General features: G+C 40.0%; 1 protein-coding gene across 16 annotated transcripts in view; it reads right to left on the reverse strand.

Annotated features, from left to right (window-relative positions):
• The window catches only part of TMEM182 (transmembrane protein 182), a 391383-nt gene extending 375469 nt beyond the window's left edge, over positions 1-15914 (reverse strand). For 8 of the 16 annotated variants that reach the window (XR_014253831.1, XR_014253832.1, XR_014253833.1 and 5 more), the window contains exons 1-2: positions 417-814; positions 79-178 (exon numbers count right to left, since the gene is read on the reverse strand). Coding sequence is in view for 2 of the 16 variants with exons in the window: in XM_082426407.1 (XP_082282533.1) it covers positions 79-178; positions 417-548 (232 nt within the window). In the remaining 14 variants the exon portion in view is untranslated. Of the gene's footprint in view, positions 1-78; positions 179-416; positions 815-15768 lie in introns of those variants that run through there. The other 8 variants (XR_014253838.1, XR_014253839.1, XR_014253841.1 and 5 more) reach the window with 6 other exon arrangements.
• Positions 15915-16001: the final 87 nt, after the last annotated feature.

Raw genomic sequence — 16001 nt, forward strand, 5'->3', positions numbered from 1 at the left:
AAGTGACATGCACCAAATGAGAAACTGTTCATTTTTATTTTAAAGCCAAGGGGGAAAATAAAGCTGAATTTCACTTACTGTACCAGAACTGCCAGATATTGGAATCATTCTCTTCCACAATCCCATTAAACCAACATCTCCAGAAGAATCCTTCATGGTGGAAAGTGACGTTTTCTATCTGTACAGAACGCAAATGAAGTAACTTGCCATCAACACAAGGAACATAATCTAAATAATTACCTCCAGGAAATTTTTTAAGCAATGTATTTTTTCCCAAATAATGATGATCAGTAGCTTTCTACATATCTCTTCTATGAAGAAATAGACATTCCACTACCATTTTCAGATTTCAAGAGGATACATAAAGCTATCCTCATTACTATCAAGTACAACAATATTTTGAAGAAGAAACGCACATTCTGTTCACCTGAACACTTTCCCACTTCAGTCGCAAGAAGCCAATAATCTGATCCAAAAGCCACCAAAAAGAGTAAAACCCCCAAAGCACCAAAGAGAGCCCCAAAGAAGATGGCAATATTTAGTCTCATTTTCAATTCACTGGTTTCCCTTTAAATAAAATAAGAAAATAAAAAACAGCGAACACCTAGCTCCTCAACAAAAAAGAATAAAGATTTTTGAGTAGGCAGAATCTTCTTGAGAAGCGTCTCTGAGCTCCTGTTCTGGTGGCTTCGCTCTCGCACCCAGCTGGTGGGTTGGTATTGCCTCTGCTCTCCCCTGGAGGGACTCCAGCCCAGCAGCTGAGAATGGCTGACTATTTTAGGATACTGATTGAGGAGCTCGCTCTCTCCCATGGGGATCAAAAAATAACTGACCTTCCCCTGACTGTGGAGGGGGGTATCAGGAGCTGGCCAGAATCATCCTTACTGCTGCTGGGTGATCCACAGAAGTGGAAAGAAGACGGAATGGTATGAGGTCATTGACAGTATTGGCCCAAAGTCTTAAGTGTCTGAACAAGCCCCTCTTAATCCAGAATGACCATTACAAACCCAAAGACACTTACGACTCTCTTTGAAGATATATAAATCGCAGCTATAAAGAACCACAAAGACCTCTCTTGGATATAACTGAAGTTGTAATTAACATCTTAATCCTTTTTGGATATTTTTGGGATATAAAATAATTAGTGGGTTGACTGATCTAACATAACAGTGAGCACAATTCAGGTTTTAACTTATACATTCATAAGTGTATTTAAAAGATCAAGAATATGGTAACAGAAACTAAAGTAGAAAAAAAATACTTTTATGTAGCATACACTATGACATAAAAACAGCACTTTATATAGCAGCTCCCAGATCTTGTACAAGTTATTCCAAATAATCATCTCAAAAGTGGACTAATGAAAAAAAAGTCTCAAAAATATATTATTTTCTGGATTAGGATGAAGGAATATGGTCTACTTTTTGTTTCCTTCATGTTAAATATTCAACCTCCTCAAAATATGGGTCTTACTTGATACCCATACAAGTCACCAAATAGCAGTGAATCTATACTTTCTTCATGTCTAGTCTCTATAGCTCACTTCTTTGTTTTTGTTCCATGTCTAAATATGCCCGAGAGCATTTTTTTAAGTATTTGTGTAATATTTTAAGCTCTGCCTTAATTTCTGCCCCAAAGTGCTTCCCTAAAGGTTCCAGTCTTAATCGTATTCTGTCCTCCAAGGCTGTACAGCACGTTTAAACTCTGTCGTATGACAGAGCTTTCTGATATTTTGAAGAAGCAATCATTTCGTGCCTCCCTCAAACCCCACTCCACCCCTTAATATAGGTCTTCACTTTTCTAAGCTAAACATCCCATTCCTTTAAACATCCCTTAGATTGGAACAACTCCAAATCTCCTTGCTGTTCTGATTCTTTGCTACAATTTGCAAGTACTTGATTGAGGTGAGGCATAGCGAATATACCGGATAGAATCTAACGAAGTTAATATCACCATCTTTCTTATTTGGATGCTGTGATGAGCAGAGTAATGGGTTCCCAAAGATGTCCATACCCTAATCCTAAATATAATCACGTCATCTGTGAATGTGTTACCTTACATAGCAATATCCTGGATTATACAGGTTGACCCAATCCAATCACATAAATCCTTAAAAGAAAAGTAGAGAAGCTTTCCTGACAGTACTCGGAGAAAGAAACGTGACCACAGAAAAAGGGTCGGAGAGTAGCTGGTTTAAAAATGTAGGAAAGAGACCACACGCCAAGGATTGTGGGCAGCTTCTAGAGGATGCAAGAGGGAATAAAACAGATTCTATCCAAGAGCCTCCAGGAAGGAATGTTGCCCTACCAACACCTTGACTTTGGGGATTTCTGACCTCTGGAACTGCAGGATAGTAAATCTATGTTGTTTTTAAGCCACTAACTTTGTGTTAATTTGTTACATTGTTACAGCAGCAATAGGAAACTAATAAAGATGCTGTTCTATAATTAATACAATATAAGATCAAATTAAGGGGGTTTTTGTCGGGGCGGGGTTGGGGGGGGGGGTGGAATGCATCTTCAGGAAGTGCTGAGAACTTGCGAGGGTCCAGGCATTTTATCAGATACGCAGGGCCTGATCTTGAGGAGTTCATGAGCCAGTGAGAAAAAAAGATTCTTTAGAATGAGGTACATAAGGTTGAAATTATAAGCTTCTGGCCGCCCCAGACACATCCTCGGGCTCAGCCACACCCCCCCATCCCAAGACGACTGTGGTTGTGGTTTTGCAGCTTTACTGTAGGTGACAATGTTGTTGTTCGGAGAGGAAGAGGAATCTTTTTAAGACGGTTTTATTTATTTTATTTATATTGTAATGACTTGTAAAAATCTATGCATTAATACTAAATCTTTAACAAACACACATTCACAAACACACAAACAACTGGATTTTTAAAATAAGTAGAAAGAGTGTAGGATCTGTTATTGCTACAGTTCATCTCAATTTTGGTTTCTGTCACAAAGAATCATCTTTCTGGATGAGGTCTATCAACTAATATTTTTTCACCATGTTTTGGTGTATCCAAAAAGGTATAAGCATCATTATCAAAATGTATATTTATCAAAGCAGCTACTAATGTAACCAATCTAATTGTTTCCAACCATTCGTTCGTTCGTGGGCATCCATTTGAGAAAGATACCATAGACTACTTCCGCCATCATCAAACTGAACTCCTTTAGCTCAATTATCCTCAGTGCTTCTCACAGTGCTTGACACACAAGGGGCACTAAGATAAAAGGAAAATCCATTTGTATTAGGACTCTTGGCTGTGATACAAATACGTAGCTTCCTGAGCTATCCAACTGGTAATCCATCAAGAAGAAATGGCTCTGATCTGGCCTGCTCTTTGTGAAACTTGGAGAAGTGGATTTTAGCAGGGTCTGTGCTTCCTCTGTAGATAATCTCAAACCATCTTTTTAAGAATCCATAGTAGACTCTTATTTAGAAATAAAATAGAACTTACCATCCAGGGGTCAAAAAGTATCTTTCTTCTTTAGAAAACTGAACCATTTGTCTACCATTTGAAACTCCTAATTTACCATGATTCCTAAAATGTTCCCAACAATCATTCAGTATCTCTTCCCCAAGTTCTCTCGGCAGCTTAAAAAACTGTCTATACTCCAGGGTGATTGTTAAACAGCTGCTGTGTCCTCATGATCTCTTTACAAATTCAGACGTTGGATCTTTTCCCTTTCAGCCTCTTTTCTAGACCAGGTGATGAGGGGAGACAGACATACCCTAGCACCAACCTCAACTCACAGTAATCCTATAACAGAACAACTCCATTGCCACTGTACGTGCCCACTCCTTTGGTGAATACTGAATCTGTTTTACGCTGATATGATTGTCATAGTGAATCTGCAAGGGCACAAGCATAAGTAAGCATGGTGTCTCAGGTTCAATCCTGTGGGAGACCTTGATGGTCAGAAATGTAAATGGAGGTGAATGATAATAACTAATACTCATGAGCATCTACTGTGTGGCAGACACCTTCCCAAGCATATTAGATGCCTTGAGTACAAGTAAGTCTTCAGTAGGTAGAATATGAAATAATCCATGTCTTGGGTGGGAATTTCAGCATCTAAAGGTCTTTTTGGTAGGAGTTAAAGATGGTCCTGGTCTCATGTAGAAGGCCAGAGGTAAGCAAAGAGAGCTCTGCATGGGGTCCCACTGCCAAAGGCAATTCACAATAATTTACAATAATTTGTTTATAACTTTCAGTCTGTCCTCTGGGTCCCTGAGGCTACTCGAGAAGGCAACGTGGCTGACTGGGGACCAGAAAATGACCCTCCAGGATCTGGTGAACCTGGGACAAGAACAGGAACTGCAGGGAACAGCTCTCATTCCCACGTTCTCCTTTGTTACTTGGTATTTCAGAACGAGTATTTCATTGAATTAAGAAGAGGGGGACTTCCTTTCACAGATGACTGATATTGGGCAAACGGTTCAACGCTCTGAGTCTCTGAGTTTTTTTTAATACGGAAAATGGGAACAACGCTGCAGAAGATGATCGGGGGTATCAAGTAAGAGGATGTGCATCAAAGGAGCTGGTGCATCACACACCTTAGGCTTCTCTTCTATCCTGCCTTTAGCTGGGGATCATTCTTGACGGAAAAGAAATATTTTTAAAACGAAAATAAAATAAAACTCCCTATGCTAGCATCCCAGATCTGACTCAGGTTTATTTCAACAGGCTAACTTCTCACCAAGCGCTCCCAGCCCTCCTCACACCCATACACACCATCCTCCCTCCTAGGTCACCAGCAGTTCCCCAAATCTCTGCCTATTCTGCTCCCCTCGGAGGATAAGTCCCTTCTCTTCCTCCTATCTGATGAACTCTTCATTAATCCATTCCACAAACATTTACCATCATGCTACTGTGTGCAACATGTTCTTCTAAGTGTTGAGTTACCATCAGCACTCTCCAAGGAGACTGTATTATACAACCTATACCACTTTCCCATATATGTAACTACACTCCTGCTCTTCTAGATAGTTTTGAATTCCTGTGTCTTGAAAAAAACTGGGTCAAGAAATTTTGTTCAATGAATAAATTAATAATGAATGAACAAATGTCCCATGGACAATCTGCCCCATTATCCTTCAAGATGTTACTGGGGACACAGGTCCCAACATCTATTATGTGTCCCATTATGAAGACCAGGAGGAAATTTCTGGATGCTAAAAAATGTTGTGTTTCCACAGAGTACTACTGTTATTTTTCATCTTAGAGACACTATACTTGATTCATTTGACAAATGCGTATCACTTGCCTGTTCTAAGACAGAGTGCTGTGTCCTCGAACCGTGACAGTGAATAAAATGTGCTCTCTACCCTCAACGAGCTTAATTCTCATGGCATTGAGAGTACTTTTCTTCGTTTTGGTACCTGGAAAGCTCGGAGGCAAATGTGCAAAAGGTGATGTCCCAGCTTCCTGCTTCCCTCCCCCACCCCGACTTCCTTAGTTTCCTTTCTGTGTGCCCCTGACTTTCTCTCTCTCTCACGCATATTTTTAACCTATTATTTTGTATGTGTTTACGTAAGCAGCTTCAAATACTTTTGAGAACAACATAAAGACTAAACAGTGAAGCAAACAAACATAGACACTTTGTGAAATCAGATATGAGAAGTCACCATGTATGGGTTGTGTTCTTCCATTCTGAAAGATCCTTGAATTCTCTGTTCATCCCTGCCTTTTCTCCCCTCATTCTGATTATTTCTACGGTCATAATTTCACTTGGCAATCCTCCTGACTTCCTGGAAATAGCATCCCTTTTAGAGACTCTTGTCATTGAGAGAAATTATGGCAAAAATGTTTTTAATTTTTCAATCTAAAAAATTTTTAGTCAACCTTTTAAAATCTTGAGGATACAAAGATCATTAGCATTCCAAGGTGGTGTGGTAAATTTTTTTTTTTAACAAATTAAATAAAACTTGACAACCAAAGGCTAGATGGCCATAGACAATGGAAGGCTTTCCCTATTTTGATTAAATGTCTTTTTATTTAATTAACTGTGTTTTTTTATCGGTAAATACACTAAAACTTAGCAGAAATCCCAAGCCATGCTTAATTTGTGAGTGATAAGGAGCAAAACATTTTTTTCTAAGGTCATAATTTCTAATCCTGATATTGTAATAGTCTTAATTATCTCAAAATATCTAATGAAACTATCTAAACATGCTCCAAAAAAATTAATTCTGGTTCACTTTAGTTTAAAAAAAATAAAAGAATGGCAATGCTCAACATCCAAAAGTGCTGAACAAATGTGTAAACAAATATAGAAATCAAACTTTCAGAAAACTGGAGTGGTTTTTTGGAGATTTTCGGGTAGATTCTTTTTTGTCTTGGAATAATATATTGCAGATCCACAATACTTATCTGCCATTCCAACATCCAAAATTTCTGAAAACCAAAAGCTTTTGGCAAAGCAAACCTGATTGGCATGAGGGTGCACATAACCTATCGTGTGAATTCTTACATATTTGACTTCACAAGCATGAATGTGTTTGATTACAGGGCTCGCCAGGTTCCACAGGGGTTGTTAAGTAATGTACAGTATATGCATGTTGCTACTTTTTCAAAATCCTCAAAATTCTGAGTTCTAAATACACCTGGCCCTCAAGGTTACATATAAGGTTACATATAAGGGATTGTGGTCCCACAGTCCTAGACACAAGACAATAGACTAAATGATGACCCTAAAATTAATTGTTTCCCTTTGATCACTATTGAAACAGTGATTTTTCCTGCCCATGAACCATTACTATACGTCTCTGTGACTCTAATGACCTTTGTAAATCTGTTTTGTGTTATGGTTCTTGGTTCTTGCGTGTCACCCTCCCTGCTACCTCCCCCGTCCAACAATATGACAATAGGACCACAATCTGTAATTTTAAGAGATTATTTTCACAAGTCTTCTCGTCTTACACAGAGTACAGGAACAACACATAAACTCTGTGGGGGTGATAAGAGGTTCTGTTTTTGTTTACTGCTGCATCCCTAACACCTAGCACAACGCTTTATGTAGGTGCTCAGTAAAAACTTAGCTGACCAAGTATCAATCTTATTGAGTTGAATTAAATTGGGTTGAACATTGCCATCTGCTGGCCACAGTAAAAAATTGCATTCCATGGTACACTGGTCCACTGGGATTTTTATATAATGCAAATATTGTAAATCAAGGATTTGCTATTGGGATTTTTATATCACACAAATACTGTAGTGCAAGGATTTGCTATTTTCACAGGATCTGATGCTGAACAGCCTTAACTAAGATGGTGCCATCAAAGTACCAAGGCCCTGATAAATAGCTTATGCTGAACACAACTGTATCAGGAACCACAGGCTCATTCACTTCATTAATGTGGGCAGTTTACACTCCACTAAACTGAGAGCTACTTACACAAGTAACTCACACAAGGGGAGTTATATTACAAAATTATCTTTCACTTTGAAAAAGGGTCCGATGCCTAGCTCCAAGCTCAATTCCCATAAAGAACTTAGTGCACTTAAGTGCTTTAACTCTGGAAAGGGGCAAAAAACTTGGAACTTATTTTTTTAAAAACCTGCCTTCAATTGCAATCAACAAACAAAAAAACATTTCAGAAACAAAACTGGGGACCAAGGGGGAAATTTTCTGATACATGAAAATAGAAATGAAAATTATCTAACCTACAGGAATGTATTATATAAACAAATACACATTTAACGATTATAATTTTGATTTAATTTACTCATCCCTTTGTCTTGTTGTATTTCCTTCTGAGGGTACACGTATATTCCATATACCAGAAGCCTTGTGAATGAAAAGGTTTCCCTCTCTGGTCTCTTGGTTGTCAAAGTGCTTTGCATGAATCTTGCATGCATGACTTGAGTCTTAATCTAGAGAAAGACATTTTTATTTATCCTCGGCTCTGGGGATGTTGCCTTCCCCTTAAATACCTTTGCCACTGGGTCTTTCTTTATTTGTAAAGATGAAGATGGACTTTTACATTTCCATTCCTAAGACTTTTCCAAGAAGGGACTTGTGAAAAGTTCAAATGAGCCGCAGGTCTGTGAGCCAGCTCAGGTCGACCCCAAAGGAAAGACAATCCAATTCATGAGAGAGTGTGGGAGGCAGGGAGAGACACAGCCGTGTGACCTTAGTGCCCCCTAAGGGTCTCGTCGGGGGGGGGGGGGGAAGTAGCTGGTGTTGCATTGGTGTGAAATTACAGTCAGAATACAGGCAGAAGGGTCTGACCGCTGCAGGTGATACAGACTTCTCTTCATGTTCTGCTCAGCCAAGTCCCTTAAGTTCTATTTAATTTAATTACACGTGTGGTATAAGGGGTTAAGGGAGGACTTATCAGGATACTCAAACAGCACAAAAGCTAAATAACAAAAAAGACAACAGCGACAAAATAATAACACCCAGCACATACGGAGCACTCACTTTGTCCCGAGCATTATTCTAAGAGCTCTGGGCTTATTAACCCATTTAACCTCCACAATAACCCACTGTGGTAAGTGTTGTGATTTCCCCCCTTTCATCATCGAGAAAATCAAGGCAACTCTGAATCTCTCTATGGCAGAGTTCGTTATTACGGACTGATTTGTTACTCTTCCCCAAATTCATCTGTTGAATCCCTAACCACCAATGTGACTATATTTGGAATTAGGACCCAGGAGGAGGTAATTCCAGTTAAATGAGGTTGTAAGGGTGAGGCCTTAATGTGTAACCCCAGAACACGGAGATAAAGTCAAGAGTTAGATGCTCTAGGCAGATCTCAGCATCAGTTGTCAAAGAAATACTACAAGGTGAAAAAAGTAATAAGGCTTCCATTTTCATCTGGGAGTTTAGAGAACTGGGAAGAGCATTCTGCCACCTTTTCCACGAGTAAAAGGTGAGACAAACTTCAAATGAATGACTTTCCTTGAACCCATGGGAGAATCAAGTTGGTAAACAATCAACCAACTTGTCTTTCTGAGGAAAACTTGTCTTTCTTCTGTAGGAAGAAAAAGGACCCAAGATTTGGGGAAATGCAGAATGGCAAGCATATAAGTTCCTAAGAATATTCAGCTAAAAAGTTCTAATGCTTTGCATTTCTCTAATAATCAGTGATGTTGACCATCTTTTCATGTGCCTCTTGGCCATCTGTATGGCTCCCTTGGTGAAATGTCTATTTAGGTCTTCTGTCCATTTTTTAACTGTATTGTTTGTTTTTTTGATATTGAGCTCCATGAGCTGTTTGTATATTTTGGAGATTAATCCTTTGTCTGTTGTTTCATTTGCAAATACTTTCTCCCATTCTGAGGGTTGTCTTTTTGTCTTGTTTATGGTTTCCTTTGCTGTGCAAAGGCTTTTCAGTTTAATTAAGTCCCATTTTGGAATATTACTCAGCCATAAAAAGAAACAAAACTGAGTTATTTGTAGTGAGGTGGATGGACGTAGAGTGTGTCATACAGAGTGAACTAAGTCAGAAAGAGAAAAACAAATACCGTATGCTAACGCACATAAATGGAATCTAAAAAAAAAAAAAAAAAATGGTGCTGATGAACCTAGTTGCAGGGCAGGAATAAAGAGGTAGACGTAGAGAATGGACTTGAGGACACGGGGTGGGAGGGTGAAGCTGGGGCGAAGTGAGAGTAGCGTCGACATATATACACTACCAAATGTAAAATAATTGGCGGGTGGGAAGCAGCAGCGTAGCACAGGGAGATCGGCTCGGTGCTTTGCAATGACCTAGAGGGTGGGATAAGGAGGATGGGAGGGAGGCTCAAGAGGGAGGGGATCTGGGGACATGTGTATGCATATGGCTGATTCGCTTTGTTGTACAACAGAAACTAACACGGTATTGTGAAGCAGTTATACTCCAATAAAGATCTGTTTTTAAAAAAAAGGTCTAATGAATCAATACAGGCCAAGTGTGGTCAGCATGAAGACCCTGCAGGGCCCGTTAAAGGAGGATTTGATCAGCTTACTTTTTCTCAACAATCCTTGAGATCCTTTCCCATCTTGGTACTGGCTGGGAGAGCAGAAAAGCAGCCACTGCCAAACCACTGACCTCTCTCCCCTAAGGAACAAAAGCCTTAATCTGCATGGGGAAGAGCAACAAAATTGTCACGTTAGGGCACTGGTGGAAACCCTCTGTAGCTGAGTAAGACAAGAGGTTAATAAGACAAGAAAGAAAGGGATAGAGAAAGAAAGGAAGGAAAGAAGGGAGGGAGGAGGAACTTTCTCCCCCTGAGAAAAAAGCAGGAATATGCACAGAACATGCAGAATAGTAGTGAAACTACTCTGTATGAATCCATAATGGTGGATACAGATCCTGATACATTTGTCCAAACCTACAGAATATATAACACCAAGAGTGAACCCTAAAGTAAACGATGGACTCTGGGGGATAACTACCAGTCAGTGTAGGTTCACTGACTATAACAAACGTACCACTGTGGTGCAGGACGCTGATACTCAGGGAGGCTGTGTTTGTGTGTGTGGATACAGAGGATATATGGGAACTCTCTGTACTTCATGCTCCATTTTTCTGTGAACCTGAAACTGTTCTAAATAATAAAGTCTACTAAAAAGAAAACAACCAAAAAAAACCTCTGTCCCTAAGACAGGAACTGGAATATGTGATGCCAGGCCCAGCACTACAGCTGAAAGAGGGATGGGAGCACTTGTGAAGGCTACACCCCCAAGACTCAGGTTCGCAGTGCCCGTCTAAGACAGAGCCTGGCTGAGACACAGTTATCAGAGAATGCTCCCCTCCCCTGCCAGCCACCAACGTGCCAACACGGGTCAAGTACAAAAAACAGTGGAATACACCTAGAACTGTAACAGAAAGACTGTCTCTGAGGACAGTGCAGAGGGAAGACCCAAAGCAAAGACAGGAGCAGATGTAATGAAAAATGCTCCAGCAAACCAGCCCACACCTCAAACGTAAGGTAGCACTAGAGCAGTGTTTCTTACCTTCGGCACTACGGGCATTAGGTGCTGGATAATTCTGTTGTGGAGGGCGGGGTGCTGCCCTGTGAGTTGTAGGATATTCAGCAGTATCTCTAGTCTCTATTCACTAGACGCCAGTAGCACACCCCAAATTCAAAGACGTCCCAGGCAGCGCCAAATGTCCCCAGGAGGCAAAGTCACCCTAGTTGAGAAACACTGCACTAGAGAAAGGTCAAGCCTATGGTGTATGGAGGGCAACCGCGGCAACAACAAACTACAATCTCAGACCACTCTCGACCAGATTAACACACACCCTCACGCTGAAGGACCAGCAGGAGGAAACGTGTGTGTATATATGTGTAATAGTATAATTTCACTATTACTGCCCTATACCACATGCCAAGCTTTCAACAAAATATTACAGGAACGTGAAAAGCAAGAAAAACCAGTCTGAGTTCTACTTCCAGAAGGACAGCCAGGGCAGTTCCACGGATCAACTCCCCAGTGAAACTAGTGTAACTTGTGAAATCTATTTAAAACATCTGACCATTTAAATTCTAAGAAAATTGTCCTAAAAGCAAAGAGCAAATGATGAAACATTTGTTCAAAAAAATCTACATAAATTTTGACAACAGCAAGAGTCCTTGACATTTTAGCCACAGCCCACTCCCTCCTTATCTCACAAAATTTACAAAAAATAGTAATTCACAATAGACTACAGGCCTGAATGTAACAGCTAAAACCATATAACTCTTAGTAGAAAACACGGGTATAAATATTCATGACCATTAATTAGGCAATGATTTCTTATATATCACAGCAAAAGCACAAGCAATACAAAAATTAGATAAACTGGACATGATCAAAATAAACTTTTGTTCATTAATGGACACTACCAAGTAAGTGAAAAAATAACCCTCAGACTGGGAGAAATATTTGCAAAGTATATATCTGATAAAGGACTCGTATCTAGAATATATAAAGAACTCTTACAACGCAATAATAAAAAGACAAACAACCAGTTTAGAAATGGGCAAAGTGTCTGAACAGACATTTCTTCAAAGAAGATATGCAAATGACCCATAAGTACATGAAAAGATGCTCAATATTATTGCCCATCAGGGAAATGTAAATCCACAATCATTAGATAATAAGTGTTGATGAGGATGTGGAGAAATTAGAACACTCATATATTGCCAGTAGGAATACAAAATGGTGCAGGCACTTTAGAAAACAGTTTGACAGTTCCTCCATGTTTAAACGGAAAGTTACCAAATGACCTAGAAGCTCCACTGTGAGAGAAATGAAAACATACATCTACACAAAGACTTGTACACAAATGTTCATAGCAGCATTATTCATAATATCCAAAAATTGGAAACAACCCAAATGTCCATCAACTAATGAAGAAATAAATAATATGTGGTGTAACCATACAATGAATGTTTAGCGTCCATGCTATACCATATGGATGAACTATGAAGTCATTATACTAAGAGGAAAAAAAAGTCACAAAGGAACACATATTATATAATTCCATGCATTCTGAAATATCCAGAATAAGCAAATATAGAGTCAGAAAGTACATTAGTGGTTACCTAAGCTTTGGAGGGCTGGGGGTTTGGAGGGTTATGCTTAAGATGTGCAGGTTTTCTTTTTGGAGTGATTAAAGTATTCGAAAATTGATTTTTGTGATGGTTGCACAATTCTGTAAATATTTTAAAAGTTATTGAATTACACATGTTAAATAGGTTGATTGTGTAGTATGTGAATTATATCTCAGTAATGTTGTTTTAAGAAAAAGAAAGAAAAAACACAGTCTGAAGAGACAAAGCAATCATCATAACCAAACCCAGATATGACACAGATGTCGAAATTATCACACAATGAAATTAAAATAATTATGATAAATATGTTAAAGATTATGTTGGAAAAGGTAGACAATATTTAAGACCAGATAGGCATCTGCAGCAGAGAGATGTAAACTGTAAGAAAAAATCAAATGCAAATTCTAGATATCAAAACACAATAACAGAGATGGTGATTGTCTTTGACAATTTCATCAGCAGACTAAACACAGCCAAGGGAAGAATCAGTGAACTTGAAGACAGATCAATAGAAATTATCCCAGCTGAAATATGAAAAAAAAAAAAAGAGTGAAAGAAAAAAATAAACAGAACACATCATTCAAGGTCTAATAGGTAATAGCATTAGGTCATGCTACTGCATCACTGGAGTCCCAGAAGTACAAGACAGAAAATGGGGCAGAGAAATATTTGAAGAAATATGGCTGAAAATGTTCCTAAATTAGAAACACAGCAAATAACAGATCAAAGAAACTCAGAGAGTATAAAGCAGGATTAACAGCAAAATAGAAAAAACACACAAGTAGGCCTATCATATTCAAACTGCTGAATATCAAAGAAAAAGATAAAATCTTAGAGGCAGCCAGAGGAAAAAAAACAAATTACCTACAGAAGAATATAGCAGATGTATCATCAGATAATATACAAGGATGAAAACAATAGAGTGAAATCTTATAAGGACTGAATGAAGAAAAAACCCACATCTCACTCCAGAATTCTATACCCTTTAAAAGTAAAGGAAAAAACAAACCTAGTCATACAATACAAACAGGGGGAATTCATTGCCAGCACGTAAGATAAGAAATGTTAAAGAAAGTTCTTCAGGAAGAAGGAATGTGATATAGATCAGAAACTTGGTTCTAAACAGAGAAAGTAAAATTGCTCTTCTTCTAGTTTCCTACAGTGGAATCCTGGATTACTGATTTTAGATCTTTTTTCTAACATATGCATTCAATGCTATAAATTTCCAAGTGCCATATTTGTTGCATCTGCCAACTTTGATAAGTTGTATTTTCACTTTCATTTAGTTGAAAATATTTTTTGAAATTTATCTTGAGAGTGTATCCTTGACTATGTGTTATTTAGAACTGTGCTGTTAATCTCCAGATATTTCTGAGTGTTTCAGCTACTTTCTGTTATCTACTTTAACTCCATTGGGACCTAGTTCTAGTACATTTTTTTGTTGATCCCTTAGTGTTTTCTACATAGATGACCATGTGGTTTGTGAATAAGAACAATTTTATATCTTTCTATCAAATACAGATGTCTTTTATATCTTGTGCTTGCCTACTGCATTCAGCTGGGAAACTGATGAAACCCACTGGGAAGCCACCAGAGGGGGGTGCCTATGGAAATGGCCAGGAAGTTACTTGCTGGGGCACCTGGGAGGTTCCCCTGGAAACCAGCTGGGATGCCCACTGAACTTGTTGCCTGTATGGGTGCCACTGAACCTTGCTGGGGGCTAAGGAACACTAAGTGTCTCACATTCTCACGGCTGCCACACAAAGCACGTTAGTCTGGAAGAGAAGCTCCTTCCCCATGCAGCGTCCCTCAGCACGGCCTATTGACAGAGTTTAACATCATGCCACCTAGCAAAGGAGATAGATATGTTTGCAGGGTCCAGCTCCAGGATCACACAGCAGGGCAATAATGCGTGTATTTGGAGCTAATAGCAATAAACTGAAAACTGGCACAGTCCATTCTTTGGTACTCAGCTTCCAAATGCATCCTTCTGTCCACATTTCAATTTTCATAAAACAACTCTATTTTTCCACCTAACAAAAGGAAAAAAGTCTCAACAGTCGTTGCACCCATTCTGGCTCGATACATTACTCCACAATTACTCCTCAAATTCAGTCAGTCTTACTAAATTTTCTGTTACCTAAAGACTAAGTTGTAAAGTTAGGCTCCAACTGCTTGTATGTAAAATTACACTTGGAAGAAGACAGAAGAAGATTAGCATACGCGAACACCCACATGTATAACAGAGAGAAAATATGCAAAGCTTCTACTGGGCCCGGGCCCAAGGTCATAGCTGGTATCTATGGCTTCCTTCTTTTGCTACCTATTTCTTTTTTTTTTTGCCAAGGTTCTTTATCTAAAGGAGAAAACTTTTCTAGAGATTTCAGAAACAGTAGTAATGTTAATGACCTAATTCAAATTGACAACAGCATGACAATTAACATATAAAATTTCCTATCTATAAATGAAGCTTGAAACTAAGTGTCCCTGAATCAACTTATTGCTGGAAACAGCTATTATAGGAGTAACAAGAGACACTGATTCCAAAACTGAGATTTTTTTTCTTTGATTTTTCTTTTTTTTTTCCTACCTATTTCTTCCTCCACTTGCCCTCAGCCTAAACATAAGCTGGTCAGGGGCCTTCACCTCATGCAAGGATGCAACTCTTCCTTCGCGAGTTCAGGAACTCATTCTTCCTGAGTTCTATCTCCTTTTGTTTCTATGTTTCTGGAATTTTCCACATAAAGTCCTTCCTCCCGCCACTGTACATCACCCCATTTCTCCTCGCTAACCAGGCTCCATCACTCCAGCCAGGAGAGGTACCCCTTTTGCCTCCTGACGGGCTGGTGGCCTGCGGAGGCCCAAACGTCCACGTGAGGGTCTCCTCTCCTCTCAGGAGAACCTTTGTTACGCCTCTGGTGGAAGCCCTGCCCTCCTGCGACGGAAAACCTCAAAACCAGGCGGCTCCAACTGGCCAAAAGGGCAGCGAATGTTCCAAATGTGAGTCCCCGTCGCGGCCCCAGAGAAAGCGCTCGCGGCTTTCGTAGAATCCTCACAGCTGCAAGAGGCTGGTCCACACTATGTCCTCCTGTGTTTCAAGGGGGCAAACCGAAACCGCGAGGGGCCAAAGGAACTTTCTCCAGGTCAGCCACAGCCAACCAGGGCCCAGCGAAGCCGGCGCTACCACCTAGGCCCACCCCTACCTCTCCTCAGATGAAGCTCATCATCTTAATTACCTCCAGCCCTCCAATAGCATGGGCGGCGGGCTCTTTATCCCCAGGATACGCAGAGCTTCATCAACACCGTCACAAAACCAGCGCGTCGTGCACACACGTCCACTCCCCGGGCGGGACGCGAACCAGCGGTGACCCGTGCAGACTCTCCCGCCGCGCCTGCTTAGGAAGCGCCGCCCAAGGAGGGGCGCCCGCGGCGTTCGGCTCCGCGCAGGCGCAGCCGCTCGCTTCCGCCG

This window comes from Balaenoptera physalus, assembly GCF_965194825.1.
Source record: "Balaenoptera physalus genome assembly, chromosome: 15".
Classification (NCBI taxonomy): Eukaryota; Metazoa; Chordata; class Mammalia; order Artiodactyla; family Balaenopteridae; genus Balaenoptera; species Balaenoptera physalus.